We start from the raw sequence: 13,110 nt of genomic DNA on the forward strand, positions 1-13,110 counted from the left end.
ATACGTAATGGGAGGCTTAGCTGCAAGCCAGTAAGAACCCCACCACTGCTTCCAAGTGCGTACATGCAGCTGTTTCACAGCACCACCACAGTCACTGAGATAGTCAAAGGAATGACTCTCTAGATAAGAGCTGGTCCTGCAAAACTACTTGCACTTTTTCCCCTGACTGTGTTCCCTCAGCTGCTAATGCAGCTGCACAGTCACCTTTGCTAAAATATTGAAAGGGATCACAGAATCACTGACCCCATAGGCAGGGAGCAAAACTGCACATTTCCATTCCCTCTGTAACTCAGTTTAGCTGCCAGCCAAAGAGAGCTTTCCAAAGCTACTGAGCCAGCAATGGTTTAACTCCAAAAATCTTCTTGATCAATAAGGCCCTGCAGACTCAAGAGGTAAATGGAGTTTATGCTGTAACCCAGCATGCCACAGGCAGCCCAGCCCACTGCAAATGAAGAGGCAAGACTACAGAAGCCCAAGCTTAGATTAATTTAATCTGTTCCAGACTTGCATCCTCAGGGAAGTTGTTGTATGCTGTACCAAAGACAGTGTTGCTGCTGAGCCTGGCCATGATGTCAGTAGCTTCTGTGCTGGACCTCCCAGTCATGCAGCTGCAGACCAAACTCCTCAGGAATCTATTCCATTACAGTCACTAAATTGAGGGTGAGTTGATAGCTGAACTGACTCACCTGTGGTTACAGAAGGAGCTAGATCTGATGGAAGAAGAAAGAATAATTGGCAGCTGGGGGTGAAGAATCAACCTGTATCCTCTAAAAAAGCAGCCTCATGACATTAATGACCTTGTGCCCAAGACCACAGATGGGGATTGTGAGATACTCAAATCAATCTGGACCAGGATTGGCTCACAGTTGCTGCTACCTGCACAGCAGAGGTTCAAGAGCCACAAGCACAGAGGCGTTTGATTTCCATACAGCAGCTCAGAGGTGCTACTGTGTAGACAGTAAGTTCAGGAAAACAAAAGCCATTGGCTCAAGTCTGGGGGACCATTTTCTCCTGCCTGTGAAGAGCAAGGCCTGAGGGCTCAAAGGCTGCTGCTCACTTTGTTTCACTTGGTGAACAATCAAGTTGTACAGCAGCACTCAGAGGCTGGAGGAGGATCTCAGCTACTGCCTACAACATCCTAGCTGAAAGCTTCTGAGCTTTTAGTCTGGAGAGACACTGCCCTCTCCTGGGCCACTTTCCACTACACCACTCCCAGAGCTCCAGCAGATGTACAAGTTGCTGTCTGAGGCTTGTGCGGAGCCATCAAACTTGTGACAGCCCCATTACTCAACCCAGCCTTAGGTTTTCTCCAGATATGATAAGCCACATTCCTCATATTCCTCCTCAGCTTGAGGAAAACTGCAGCCTCCTTAATATTGTTGACAACTATAGTTGCACAGGATTACACAGTGAGGGCCTCTTCCTGGGGTAAGGGGGCCTCCCTCACTTTTCCCCTTCCCAGTTCCTGGTCCCCCACAGTTGCCTTTCGTGCTGTCCCCAGCATGACATTCCAGTCACACACTCTCACACCATCTTGGACACTCCTCAACAGAACAAGCTCCATCCTTCCTGTTTCTGTAAAAGCAAAGCAGCTCATTGCAGCCAGGAGTCCTAATGCAAGTCCAGCTGTGCCTATTTGCCTACCTCTGTGTTTCAAAACCAGTGTGGGAATCACAGTGAGAAGTGCACACTCCAAACTGGATGAGACAAGTGAGAGGAAGCTTTTGGGTGAGCCAAGGGGACAGCAGCTTGCTTATGTTCCTACAAAGCTATGAAACGTCTTCTGCAGCCAGGCTCAGGACCCAGAGGCATTCACCCACCAGGTCCCTACAGTTTACTCCTCCATACGCAAGCCAGAAAGGTTAGTGATCATTTGTGCAGGCTGTGAGCACCACACCACTAACATGGAGACAGTGCTCATGTGTTGCAGGCTGTGCAGGAGCACAAGTCAAATCCAGCATTTTAGCAAGCCCTCATGTTTGTAACACTTTCACGTGCTAGTGAAGCTGCTGGCAAATAACTGCAATAATTGCCATGGGATACAAATACAACTAAGTCCACTTACTGTTTTCCTTTTAGGTTTCCTGCTGGGCAGGGTGACAGTGTTCACTTTAGGGGATTTAAAGAGACACTGTCAAGAGAAAACCATGTTTTAAAGTAGTTTTTTCCTAGAGGTTAGCAACACAGAGACACCCAGCAATTCCTCACCTCGCTCCAGGTGACAGTGCCTGCTCTCCCCTACACTACACTCTGCCCTTCAGTTTCTTCCCCTGCCCTCTTTCTTAGCCCCAATTGTAGGCAGCAGGGCTACAGTGCTGAAGAGGATACATGGATAAAACCAGGCTGTTCCTGTAACAAGCCTTTTCTGTTCTCATTAAGGCCTGCAAGATCATCTAGAGGGAGAACTCCTCACTCTGACCTCATGTCTCGCCAGAGCCAGCTGTGCAATAGCACTGCTCAGGCAACGAGCTTCTGCCCTCAGCACACCAGAGGCATGTGATTTGGTCTGGAGGCCAACAACACTGCATTTTCCATCCTGCACTCACTCAGCTGCCTCCCAGACCCTAATCACTCAGGGAAGCTGGCACAAAGAGGCCTCTCTCCTGCTGTGCTGAGTATCCCAGAGCCAAAGGGTTTCATCACAACATGCTGCCACACAGACATCCAGAGTTGAATGGTAACCCTATTTGCCCAGCCTGTTGTCCCAGCGTCTGCCACATTTCTGTACCTTTACTACTACTAACATATGAAAGCAGAAGTCCCAGCTCTATAGAAGAGTTGAGGAAATAATGCAGGAAGGCTTTACTCCAAGGCCTGAGCGTATCTCCTGAGGTCTGAGGGACACAGGCCAACGGGCCAAGCAACTTGTGCATACACAAGCTGCCTGCCCAGGGTGAGACCAGCATCCAGGTTTTCTGTAAAGGGTTGCAGTGAGTTACTTACAGAATGCTCATCATGGTCAACACTCTGTGCCAGGACGGGGCTGAATGACACCGGTGACAGAGCCCCTGGCTTTTTTCTCACAGCTCGAATCTGCAGCAGGGCACGGAAGGCTGGAGAAAAAAGCACACAGGTGAACAGCCAGCCACAGCACAGTGAGCCCTCGGCCTTCCCACGACAGCCTTAATCTGCTCTTCATGCCCACGGTCCCATTTTCTATCTGCAGATCTTTAATACTGTCAGTTTCTCAGTGCCAAAGGCGCACATGAATGAGCTAGACATCTGTTCTGACGCAGCTGTAAGAACTTGCTTGTACACCAGGAAAAGCCCAGGCATCTCCCTACTTCTTACTGCACCCATACACTTTCAAGATCAGACTAAAGCCAGAGCTGCAAATCTATCCCCACTGTCTCTACACTCCTCAGATACAGATTCCCAGGAAGTTCAGCATGCAGACACCTTCCAAACATAAACAACCTATCTCACTGCAGAATGCAATATGAAATAATGCTGTTCCATATCTTAAATTGTGCTACTTATAGTCAAAGCTGTCTGGCACTTCCTCTGATAAGATCTTGCTTTCAGTTACTGTATCTTTGCTGAGTTTGAACTTTTCAGACTTAGTTTCTCAGGCCAAACATCTGTCTTAGGCTCTTTATCCTTTTCTTAAGAAGGAACAATCAAATATCTCCAAGATAAAGCACAGAGTAAAAAACAGGGATCTGCTACTCCAGCCAAGACACAGACATTTTCTCAAAACACTCCTGCATCTCTGTGCTTTTGCAAAAAGACAAGGAATTTAGCAAGTACTGTCTGAATGTCAAAATGGAATTTCATTTATTCCAACTTTAGGAACTGAGCAGTGCAGGTTTAAGCAGATCCTCTCAACACTCTGAGCCTTGAGGGGGGGAAGAAAATAGGTTCTGTGCACTCAGTGCCCACCTTGCTAGCCCCAGAGTAGCAAGAAGGTAGAATCACTGGAGTGATCCACACGCAAACAGAAAAGGCAGGAGTGTGCAAGGTAAGAGGCGAGGTCTAGAGAAGGGTGCAGGGCCAGGAAATCATCACACAGAGTGACCTGGGGTTTCAGTCTGCTTTAAAAGAAATGTTGAGGGAGTCATGTTAACAACACTAGGATGGCACTAAGCCAATTCTGCAATTTCAGCTGCACCAGAGCCAATGCTGCCATACACCTCACTTAGAAGAGAGGGCCTTAAGAGGCCCCAGTCAAATGGCCTTTCTCCCACTGTATTCCTTCCCTGTTCAAGGATAATTATTTTAGGTGCCAGGAACCTCCAGACATCACCCAGAAGAGCGGCACATTTGGTACTGAGCCCTGGGGTGGGTTAAATACAATACATACACATCCTCACAGCCTCTACTGACTTAACAGAAGCACAGGAAGGGAGAAAAATCCCCTTGTTTCCTGGGCAGGAAACTCACGCAGCCGGCAGATGGGGCAGTTGTTGGCCTGGTAGCGCAGGGTGTCAGCACAGGAATTACACAGACAGAGGTGTCTGCAGGGCAGAATGAGAGTGTCCCGGAGGTCTGACAGGCAAACCACGCACTCATTGCTGTTGTCGCTGTTCTCATCATCTGAAGGCTGAAATGAGAGGCAAAAATTTGGCATGAGAATGAAAATGCAAAATAAATCTCCTCTCTCTGCCTTTTCAGGTGCTACCTGTTGGCACAGGCAAGCAGATTACAGTACGCTTCAGGCAGGACACTGCAGTACTTGGAGATGAAATCCAGCTTGTCTTGCACCCTTGGCTGCTCCACTGTTTGCAAATCACACGCTAATACTCAAAACAGCAGTCTGAGACCAGCACTTCGTATGCTCTGCAGCCCAGATGGCAGCAAAGGGCAGCTCTATGTAAGGCTACTGCAAGCACAAAGCAGTCACTCAACACGCTTGGGGCTGTGCAGCAAACCAGGATTCGGGAGAAGCTCCTGCCTGAAGATAAGCAGTGCTTCTGGTTAAGGCACTTGCATATATATCCCCTGATGTTACCAACGCTGTGCCCCTCCTGTACACAAATCCAGTTTGATCTTGGAAGTTCTAGATAGCTCAGTTTCATGCAATGCTACAGGAACATGCAGTCCTCCCGTAACAAAACAGAACAAAACAACAGGAGACGTTTGAAGAGCCACAGCAGAAAAGCATGGACACCAAACACGAGCACCTTGACTGTGGAGAGGCAATGCTCATTAACAGTCAACGAGAAAAAAAGAGCCTCTTGTCTGTACATATTGGGAAGCACCCAGATTGGCCAGTAAACTCAGGGCACCAAAAGCAGCAGTTCACACTGTCTCCTAGCTCTGAAACACTGAGGGGCACTGATGCCCTCCCCTCCCTGCATTCCATGCTCCAGGAAATATCCTCATGAGCCTCAGACTACCTGAAATTATCTCAGCACAATCACACTGTTTGAGCCTTACAGTGAAGGCCTATCATTCCTGGGCTTCTTCAGTGCCTGCAGTAACACCACAGACTTGATGGCCATCTTGGAAAGCATCTTTACATTACAATGCCAAAACTCGTATGTAAATTTCAAAGTGGAAAATGCAAACTGGAAACCCACAGCCCAGGGAGCAGGAGTCTTCTGAGCACCCCTACCTTGGTCTCTTGGTTGTTTTTGTTTTCAATGCCATAGATCTCCTGAAGCAGGTAGCTCACCCGGTCAACCTAGGGAGAAAGATAACAGTTGGAGTACTACCAGCTGCTCTGCAATTGCTGTTTTGAGATTATCTTCCCTCCTTCCCTGTGTCAAAATGTCCATGCAACACCCATGGCAACTGGCTCTCCTAGAGTTACTGGCAAACATTAATAGAAATGAACATCACAAAAGATAGCAGGAGAACGAACGTGTCCTTGCTCCAAAGTGGTGCCTACCCCACCTGGTGAGCTGAGAGCCCAACTGGCCGCTTCAGTCACTACCAAAATCATCTCAAAAACACTCTGCTTATCACAGAAATCACAAAGTAACATACGCCCCAAATTCACATAAGCCAGAGAAAACCAGCCTTCCACAGTCCCTTCCCTCTGTGAAGCACTGCTTACCTTTAGCCAAGATGGATTTCCATCCATCTTCGTAATCTCAGACAAGGAGAGGCTAGGGATGGTCCTCACTGTGGTGCTGTGCCAACGGCTCATTACTTGCACATCCACAGGCTTCCCTTGCCTCCTGGGAGCGTAAGGCCAAGCTACTGAAGACAGACAAACTATCTCCCATCTCCAAGCCCTTGGTGGTATCTTTAAATTGAGGTGTGTGGTAGCAGAAAGCACTGCCAGGCACACAACCCCCAGCACAGAATGAACTCCTCTGAACCACGTCTTTATGCAGATGCTAGCAGCTGCCCCCAAACTACCCTAAGCAGCTGAATTAAAGCAGCACAAGAAAGGCTGATGACTCAGCTCCCAAAGAAGCAACTTCTATGTGGTGTTCTCCATGGCTCCATAGCTCAGCCAGCAAGAACAGCATGATACTCTCACAGCTGTATGGAACATTACAGAGATGCTGCTCTGGGGTAGCTCTGCACACCTGCTCCTCTTCACAAAGCAAAAGCAAAGCAGCTGCAAGGTAACAAACTGACACATATGGGAGGAATGGAACGAAACACTTTCCTGTTAGCTCCAGAAACTGTCCAGTTGACACCATGCAGTGAAGCCAAGCCATTGGGAATGCAATGTTACAATGGCTCAGCGTTTTTCTAGGGCTTTTGGCATTTCCATGTGTGATCAGCCTTGCTCCTCCTCCTCTGTCAAGCCAGGTGCACAGAAGAGCAATGGCTGCGCTGTAGGATTTCAGTGCTGCAGAACACACTCCATGCCAAGATGGGAGCACAAGCTAGTTACATCCAGCCTGCCTACTAGTTTAGAAATGCTCTGAGCTGGGATGCAGCAGCTTTAACAAACCAATTCCAGACTCTGCCCATTTAACTCAGCGTGCAGCTTACGATCTGTTCTAGGCCTGCATTTCAAGGCAATGAGGTCAGCAGTTGGACTGTCGAGCAAAATCCTCCGCAGTGTCTCACAATCCTCCCAGGAAGTTTGTGAACAATTATGTGGGAGCTGTCCTTTTATAATTCAACATGTCAAAGAGAGTCTTTTTACAGCATCCCGACTCCTCCGAGGATCATGCTGAGTGACAGTGAGTGCACAATGGCCACCTCAAAGAGCAAAATACATCAGGAAGGGAGAGACCCAAATCTCTGCGGGATTCTGTGTTCATTTTACTGCTTGCTTCAAAAGAAATCCCACAAGAAGCTCATGTGGCCCTACTAAGAAAAGAGTGAGCAGCACAACATGGCTCTTACTACAAGATCTCTAGGTTTTAAAACTGCAGGGGTAAATGAAAAGTAGGTGATACTACACAGTGCTGTCCCTCACCTTCTCATCTCTCCTGCAGCATGTCATCCTTCCCAAGGCTTCTGTTGCTAAATTCAGACCCAGCTGACGCACACAAGAGCCACTGGCCACACAAAAGCCACACTGCAGGTCATGCTTCTTCTCTATCCCATCTGTTCCCATTCAACCACGTTCTCTTCTTTTTATTTAAGAACAGGTTGGTACATACACTATAACTGATTTTGGCCGAGGGAACAAAGCAGTCCAGCTCATTAGCTGCTGCTTCCTGCTCCCAAAGAGCTTAAGAGATCTGTGCACACACAAGGCATCCCAGAATCCTGGCACTGGCAAGGAGGGGCAGATAAAAGAAAGGCTGCAGTGGGGAAGCATTTATAGCATTATACAGATGGATTATTCCCAACATACTCCATACTTCTGCTCTATGCTCCTATAGATGCAGATGCTACATTAGTTTCAGTGGTACTGTGTGTTCTTCTAGCAAGAGTTTACTTCTATTTTAAAACCGATAGGAGAGAACATATAAGCATTAAATTTTACAAACTGCCAAGAAAAAAAAGCACTGACAACCAAACACTGAGTGGGAAGGACACATGCTGTGCCAGCACAGACAGAGAAGCACATGCTGTTTCACTGCAGGAGTCAGCTAACCATGTCGTGGTAGGGAAGGAACTTCCTTAGAGGGCACTTCTAGCAACACAGTCCTCCATTTGGGAAGCCCAGAGCACTAAATGGAGAACGATGCACACAGTGCATTAGTGCGCACAGCAATCCAACATCAATTCAGAGAGCTCACAGCCACGTATGCACCGTCATTAAAAAGGCCAGATAAACAAGCTGCTTTCTGTCAGCTCACCACTGTAGTGCTCCTTTCTGAGCAGAAGAAAATGTGGGAACAAGGTGCAGCTGGCACCACGCTGCTCTGCTCCCTCAGAGCTCAGCAGCCTTTTCCAGCACAGCATACAGCTCCCCCTGCAGAATGCACTCTTCTGGATGCTCCCACCACATGGATGCCCTTCGCTCTGTGGACTGATTTCTGGAACCATCCCTGGCTGGCTGCTAACAACACCTGTAGGATGCAGACCTGGGACTCAGCCAGGAACCACGCTGCAATAGAACCAAGCTCAGAGGAAGGACGAGCGCAGGGCTCAGTGCAGGCAGCAGGCTGGTAACTCATCTCCAGCACTGCAATGAAGCCCTGACAGGGAAGGCTAAGGCTGCTTCTGCTGTGCAGGAGCAAGCCTGAAGGATAGATAACAAGTGCATGCACAGCACTGGTGAGGCAGATAGTGAGTTACTGAACATGGAACTTTGCTGACTGAAAACCACAGCTCATACTCTGAGACAGCTTACACTTCCCTCCCAGCTGCCATTTTACCCCAAGCATCTCCAGGGCTTGCACTCTGCACCAGGCACGGGGGGGAGCTCACACTGCAGCTGCAGCACAGCACTGGGGTGCAGAACCCTGACTGGTGCAGTTCTGGCCAGTTCAGGGAGTGAACCATGTGGCTTTCTGCTGGGTGTAGTTTATTCCAAAGTATTTTAAATTCTCAAGGGCAAGAAGTCTGCACCTTCTCCCCAGTCTGCTTCAAAGACCAACTTCATAACCACCCAGTCTCAGCACAGACAGCTTAGAAATCTTATCTGAAAGAAATCTGCAAGATAGGTTCTGCAGAGACAAAGCCATTTGCAGCTGTTGCTTTGAGGCACCTAATTTCTATCAACATCAGGAGAGGGACTGCTCATCCTAATACAGTCATCAGACAAGATAATGCTCAAAACAAAACAAAAAACAAAGGCAACCAAAAGTCACAGTGCAAAATTATTTTCAAAAACAAAAGGGAAGAGTATGTCTGTCAGTTCACCCATACTGCTATTGAAAACAGGACAGTCCCAACAACGTGCTGCAGAAGTGTCTGATGGGGAGCAGGCAGCACCAACAAGCCAGGAACCGAATCAGTCGTAGAGGAGGTAAAGCTGCAGAAAAGAGCCAAGCATGGCTAAGAGCAGAATCTGAGGAGCATTAGTGTGAAACGTGGAGGAAAAAGAAGACGATGCAAAAATGTATTTCTGCAGCACGAAGCACAAAGCTGAACTTATCCATGATTATCAGACAAATATTGTATGTTCAAGAGCAACAAGGAAATGAGAACACTGCATGCTGTGTGTGCTGCAGTGAGGATGGAGGTTACGGCAACAAGGACGGGAGGGTCGAGTTTCCAAGCAACAAGGAAGTAATTTCAAGATGTGGGAAGAATCCAGACAGTTCTAGTGAGTAATGCTCAGACTTGATGAGAGCTCCAGCAATGAAAGGGATGACAAGACTACAACAGATGCAGGAATGGTAGGAGGAAGCCAGTCAGGTACTGAAAGTCCCCTTACTTCAGCCAAGTTTTACATAAGCCACTGCTCTGCAAGGACTCCAAATGAACATGACTGAATCACTGCTCTCAGTACCACACGATCTGCTGAATTCCTACCTCATATTTTGTATCTCTTAAGACCATGCACCAGAAAAATATCAGATTGGACTGAGCTAACCTGAAGAGCATTATCCTTCATACAGTATGCAAGATGCATACCAAAGCTGCCAGGCTATTTGAGACAGTTTCTCAGGAAACAGAGCATCTCCCAGATCCATTTGAACAGCTTACTTGTATGTTCAACCTTATTTCTTCTCTGTCACCAAGACATTTAAATCTGATCCTTGCAGCAGAATTGCTACCCAATTTTTCTTTCAGAAGCTTAAACTCTTGGCAATCTTTATTTGCTTATGCATTTCTCTCCATGCAGGACCAAGTGCACTTTCAATCTTGATGAGGCTTTGCACAGTTTCTGTGCATTGCACCCCACTGGGCTGGGCTAAAAGAGGGCTACAAATCCCTAACATTTTGTTTGCCATTCTCCCTTCTTGCCTCGCCCTCCTCATGTGTCTGTATAAACTAGAGACAAAGAACAACGGTGTCTGCTCAAGTCCCAGGATACTCACAGGGGACAAGTTGGGCAAAAAGGTTTTAATCCATGGGATTTCTCCAGAGATACTATAGACACAAAAATGAAGCTTATGCAGGGAGAAGATACGCGTCAGATCCCTTATTATTTTCACATCCACATATGTGGAAACCTAACAGTAATCAGCCTCTAAGTAGGACATGAGGAGTTGGCAAAGATAACCTTCCTAGGCACAAAACACAGAACCTAAAGCAACCAGGCAGTGTGGACACACAGATGTGGCTCACGTTACTTAACATCCATAGTCCTTAAGCTCATTTACACAAACCTCATTTACACACACCTACACAGAGATCAAAACATCAGGACTGCGGTCCCAATTGTATAAAAGCACCAAGAATCTGTGAGGCAGCAACATATAAGGAAGACTGAATTTATACACAGTGCCTGACTTGCAGAGAAGAATAAACAAGCTTGCATGACTGCACTGCCATATTTGTTCCCCCAACACGCACGGTACACAACATCCAGCCCAACACTAAGCAGCAGACTTTGCTGGTGCTGTCTGAGCTAAGTAGCCAAGCTGTCAGGCCCTTGGTGAACTAATATCAAAGCTTCCCACCGGGTACCTCTAAGTGTCTTATATGACTTAAATCAGCACCAAACAAGTACTTACAATCTGCTTCTGTTTTAATGGCTTCACGGAGAAACTGCCATCGACATGCTAGGAGGAAAAAAATAAAAAAGAAATGCATTAAAGAGACAAAATATACAAAAATTAGAACAGATTAATGATCAGTTGTCATCTCTTAGCTAAGGGAAAAGTGGCACGTGTATTATAACCTGAACAGCAAGCACTCCCAGCAGGCAGTGGAACAGGGCATCAGTGTGCTCTTTGTTCACTGCAGCACAGAGGCAGATGGACCTGGCTCAAGTTAGCTTCTTGGCTCAAGAGGGCCAGAGCATACACAGAAATCCACTGGCACACCACATGCTTTCAGGGTGCAGCCAGTCCACCTGGGTGCAAACACTTCTTCAATAAATGCAGCAATAATTGGCAGGAGGTATTTGTTAACTCCCTAGGTAACATCCAGAGTCAGAGCCATTCTCGAGGCTGGAGCCCCAGGAGAGCAGGGGGTGGCACGAGGCTGAGAGCAAGGCTTGGGCACTGGATGCAGTCAGAAACATGTACTCTGCCTCAGCATCCCTAGCATGTCATTGGCATAGCTGCAGCAGGCACAGCTGTAACAATTCTGTGTGTACCTGGTGTCAGAATTAGCATCAAGAATAATGTGCCAGTTCTATTTTCTCCCTCATCCACAAGTGCCAACTGATGTGAATCAATCCAACTCCTCTGCCAGAGTATTGAGAGCACGGAAGGAGACTGAGGGGAAACTCCAGCAAGGCCTACTGCTATGAGCAGCTGCAGACATGCATCTGTTTGCTGAAGGAGTTTCAGAAGGAAGGCACAAAAACATTACACCAAAAGACAAAACAGTACTGTTTTCCAGGCAAACACAAAATGCCAAGTTTCTGACTTTGGAAAAGCTACAAGGTCAGACACTGTGCAGTGTCAAGGTTATTGTTCTGCTCTTAAAGGCGCACACAAACAGCAAGCTGCTGAGGCTGCTGACCTGCCTGTCCTCCAAACATACTTTGCTGATCAGCAGCAGTGATTATTAGCAAAAACCTCCTCCAGATTGATATACCTACACTTCAAAAGCTGCAATTATTCTAAGGATAGGAGGAGAAAGAACTCTATAAGCACTTTGCCCTCTGACCTTTAAATTTTTTTTTTTAATCTTGTTCTAAGCATTCAGCTGGAAGATCAAAAGTAAGGAGTGGCCTCAATGGCACCTCCCTCTCAGAGCACACACAGACTGGGAAAAGAAGGGAAGCAGATTCAGTCTTTGAGCTGGACACAAGGCATGAGCCAACATAGATGGAATGGCCTGAGCAGCTTTAGTAGGTGCCCAATTCTGTTGTTCAGCTTCCTGAGCACTCAGGGGACATCTGCCATCACCTTTATGTATCCAGACAGCTCAGAAGCTCTGCACAGTACATGGAAATTATCTATAATTCTTGAAAGCCTGCTTCCAAAGCTAGAGTGGCTAAGCTACTTTCCTCATGAGCCAGAAGTTTCCAATGCTTCACTTTGCCCTCACATTAATACACTCCCAATACACACCAGACCACTCTGCACTGCCCTTCCTCCCCCAAAGCCAGCTGCATGACTGTGTTCTCAGGGTTTGCAGCTATATGGGACCCAGAAAACATCCTAACAGCTCTAACAATCTCCAGCATATTTAACATGCACTGGGAGATGTAGCACTTTATGGTATCAGTCACAGCCTAGGTGCCATTTCTCACAACTATGGGAACTAAACTTGTTCCATAGGAAGGTATCTCAGGGAAAGACATTTCTGCAAGGCACAGTTATCAAGTGTTGGTCCTAGGCTTCTACAGTGCAGTCCCACCAAGATGACAGCAGGACTCCAAACTCTACAGCCTTTCCCAAGGACCTGCTGCCCACACTGCCCTCCCCCAGGTGCTGCTAGGCAATGACTGAGGGATTCCAGAGACTTTTTGATCTTTCCAGCTCCTCTGGACAAGGCAATTAGAAGAACAGTCCCAGAAGTGCTGCAGCTGCCCATCTCATTTCTCACAGATCTCTAATTGTCCGACACATTCCGAGCTAAACAACAAAACAAACCTTGAGCATCTTCCAACCACAGGGCTTCCTGAGGACTGACTGTGCTGCCGAGGCCCTCTGACTCAGATTGTCACCATCTACACTATCCACCTAGAATAAGTCCTGGCAACTTATTCCTGCTTACTTCTGGGCATGGCAG

The 13,110-nt window shown here is 47.3% G+C and overlaps 1 protein-coding gene across 4 annotated transcripts in view; it reads right to left on the reverse strand.

Annotated features, from left to right (window-relative positions):
* The window catches only part of MGRN1 (mahogunin ring finger 1), a 47,770-nt gene that overhangs the window by 4,505 nt on the left and 30,155 nt on the right, over window positions 1–13,110 (reverse strand). For 2 of the 4 annotated variants that reach the window (XM_085238090.1, XM_085238088.1), the window contains exons 8-12: window positions 10,935–10,982; window positions 5,558–5,626; window positions 4,384–4,543; window positions 2,944–3,053; window positions 2,066–2,131 (exon numbers count right to left, since the gene is read on the reverse strand). In XM_085238090.1, coding sequence (XP_085094216.1) covers window positions 2,066–2,131; window positions 2,944–3,053; window positions 4,384–4,543; window positions 5,558–5,626; window positions 10,935–10,982 — 453 coding nt within the window. The remainder of the gene's footprint in view (window positions 1–2,065; window positions 2,132–2,943; window positions 3,054–4,383; window positions 4,544–5,557; window positions 5,627–10,934; window positions 10,983–13,110) is intronic. The other 2 variants (XM_085238091.1, XM_085238089.1) reach the window with 1 other exon arrangement.

Source organism: Meleagris gallopavo, chromosome 16, assembly GCF_905368555.1.
Source record: "Meleagris gallopavo chromosome 16, MGAL_WU_HG_1.1, whole genome shotgun sequence".
NCBI classification, from domain to species: domain Eukaryota; kingdom Metazoa; phylum Chordata; class Aves; order Galliformes; family Phasianidae; genus Meleagris; species Meleagris gallopavo.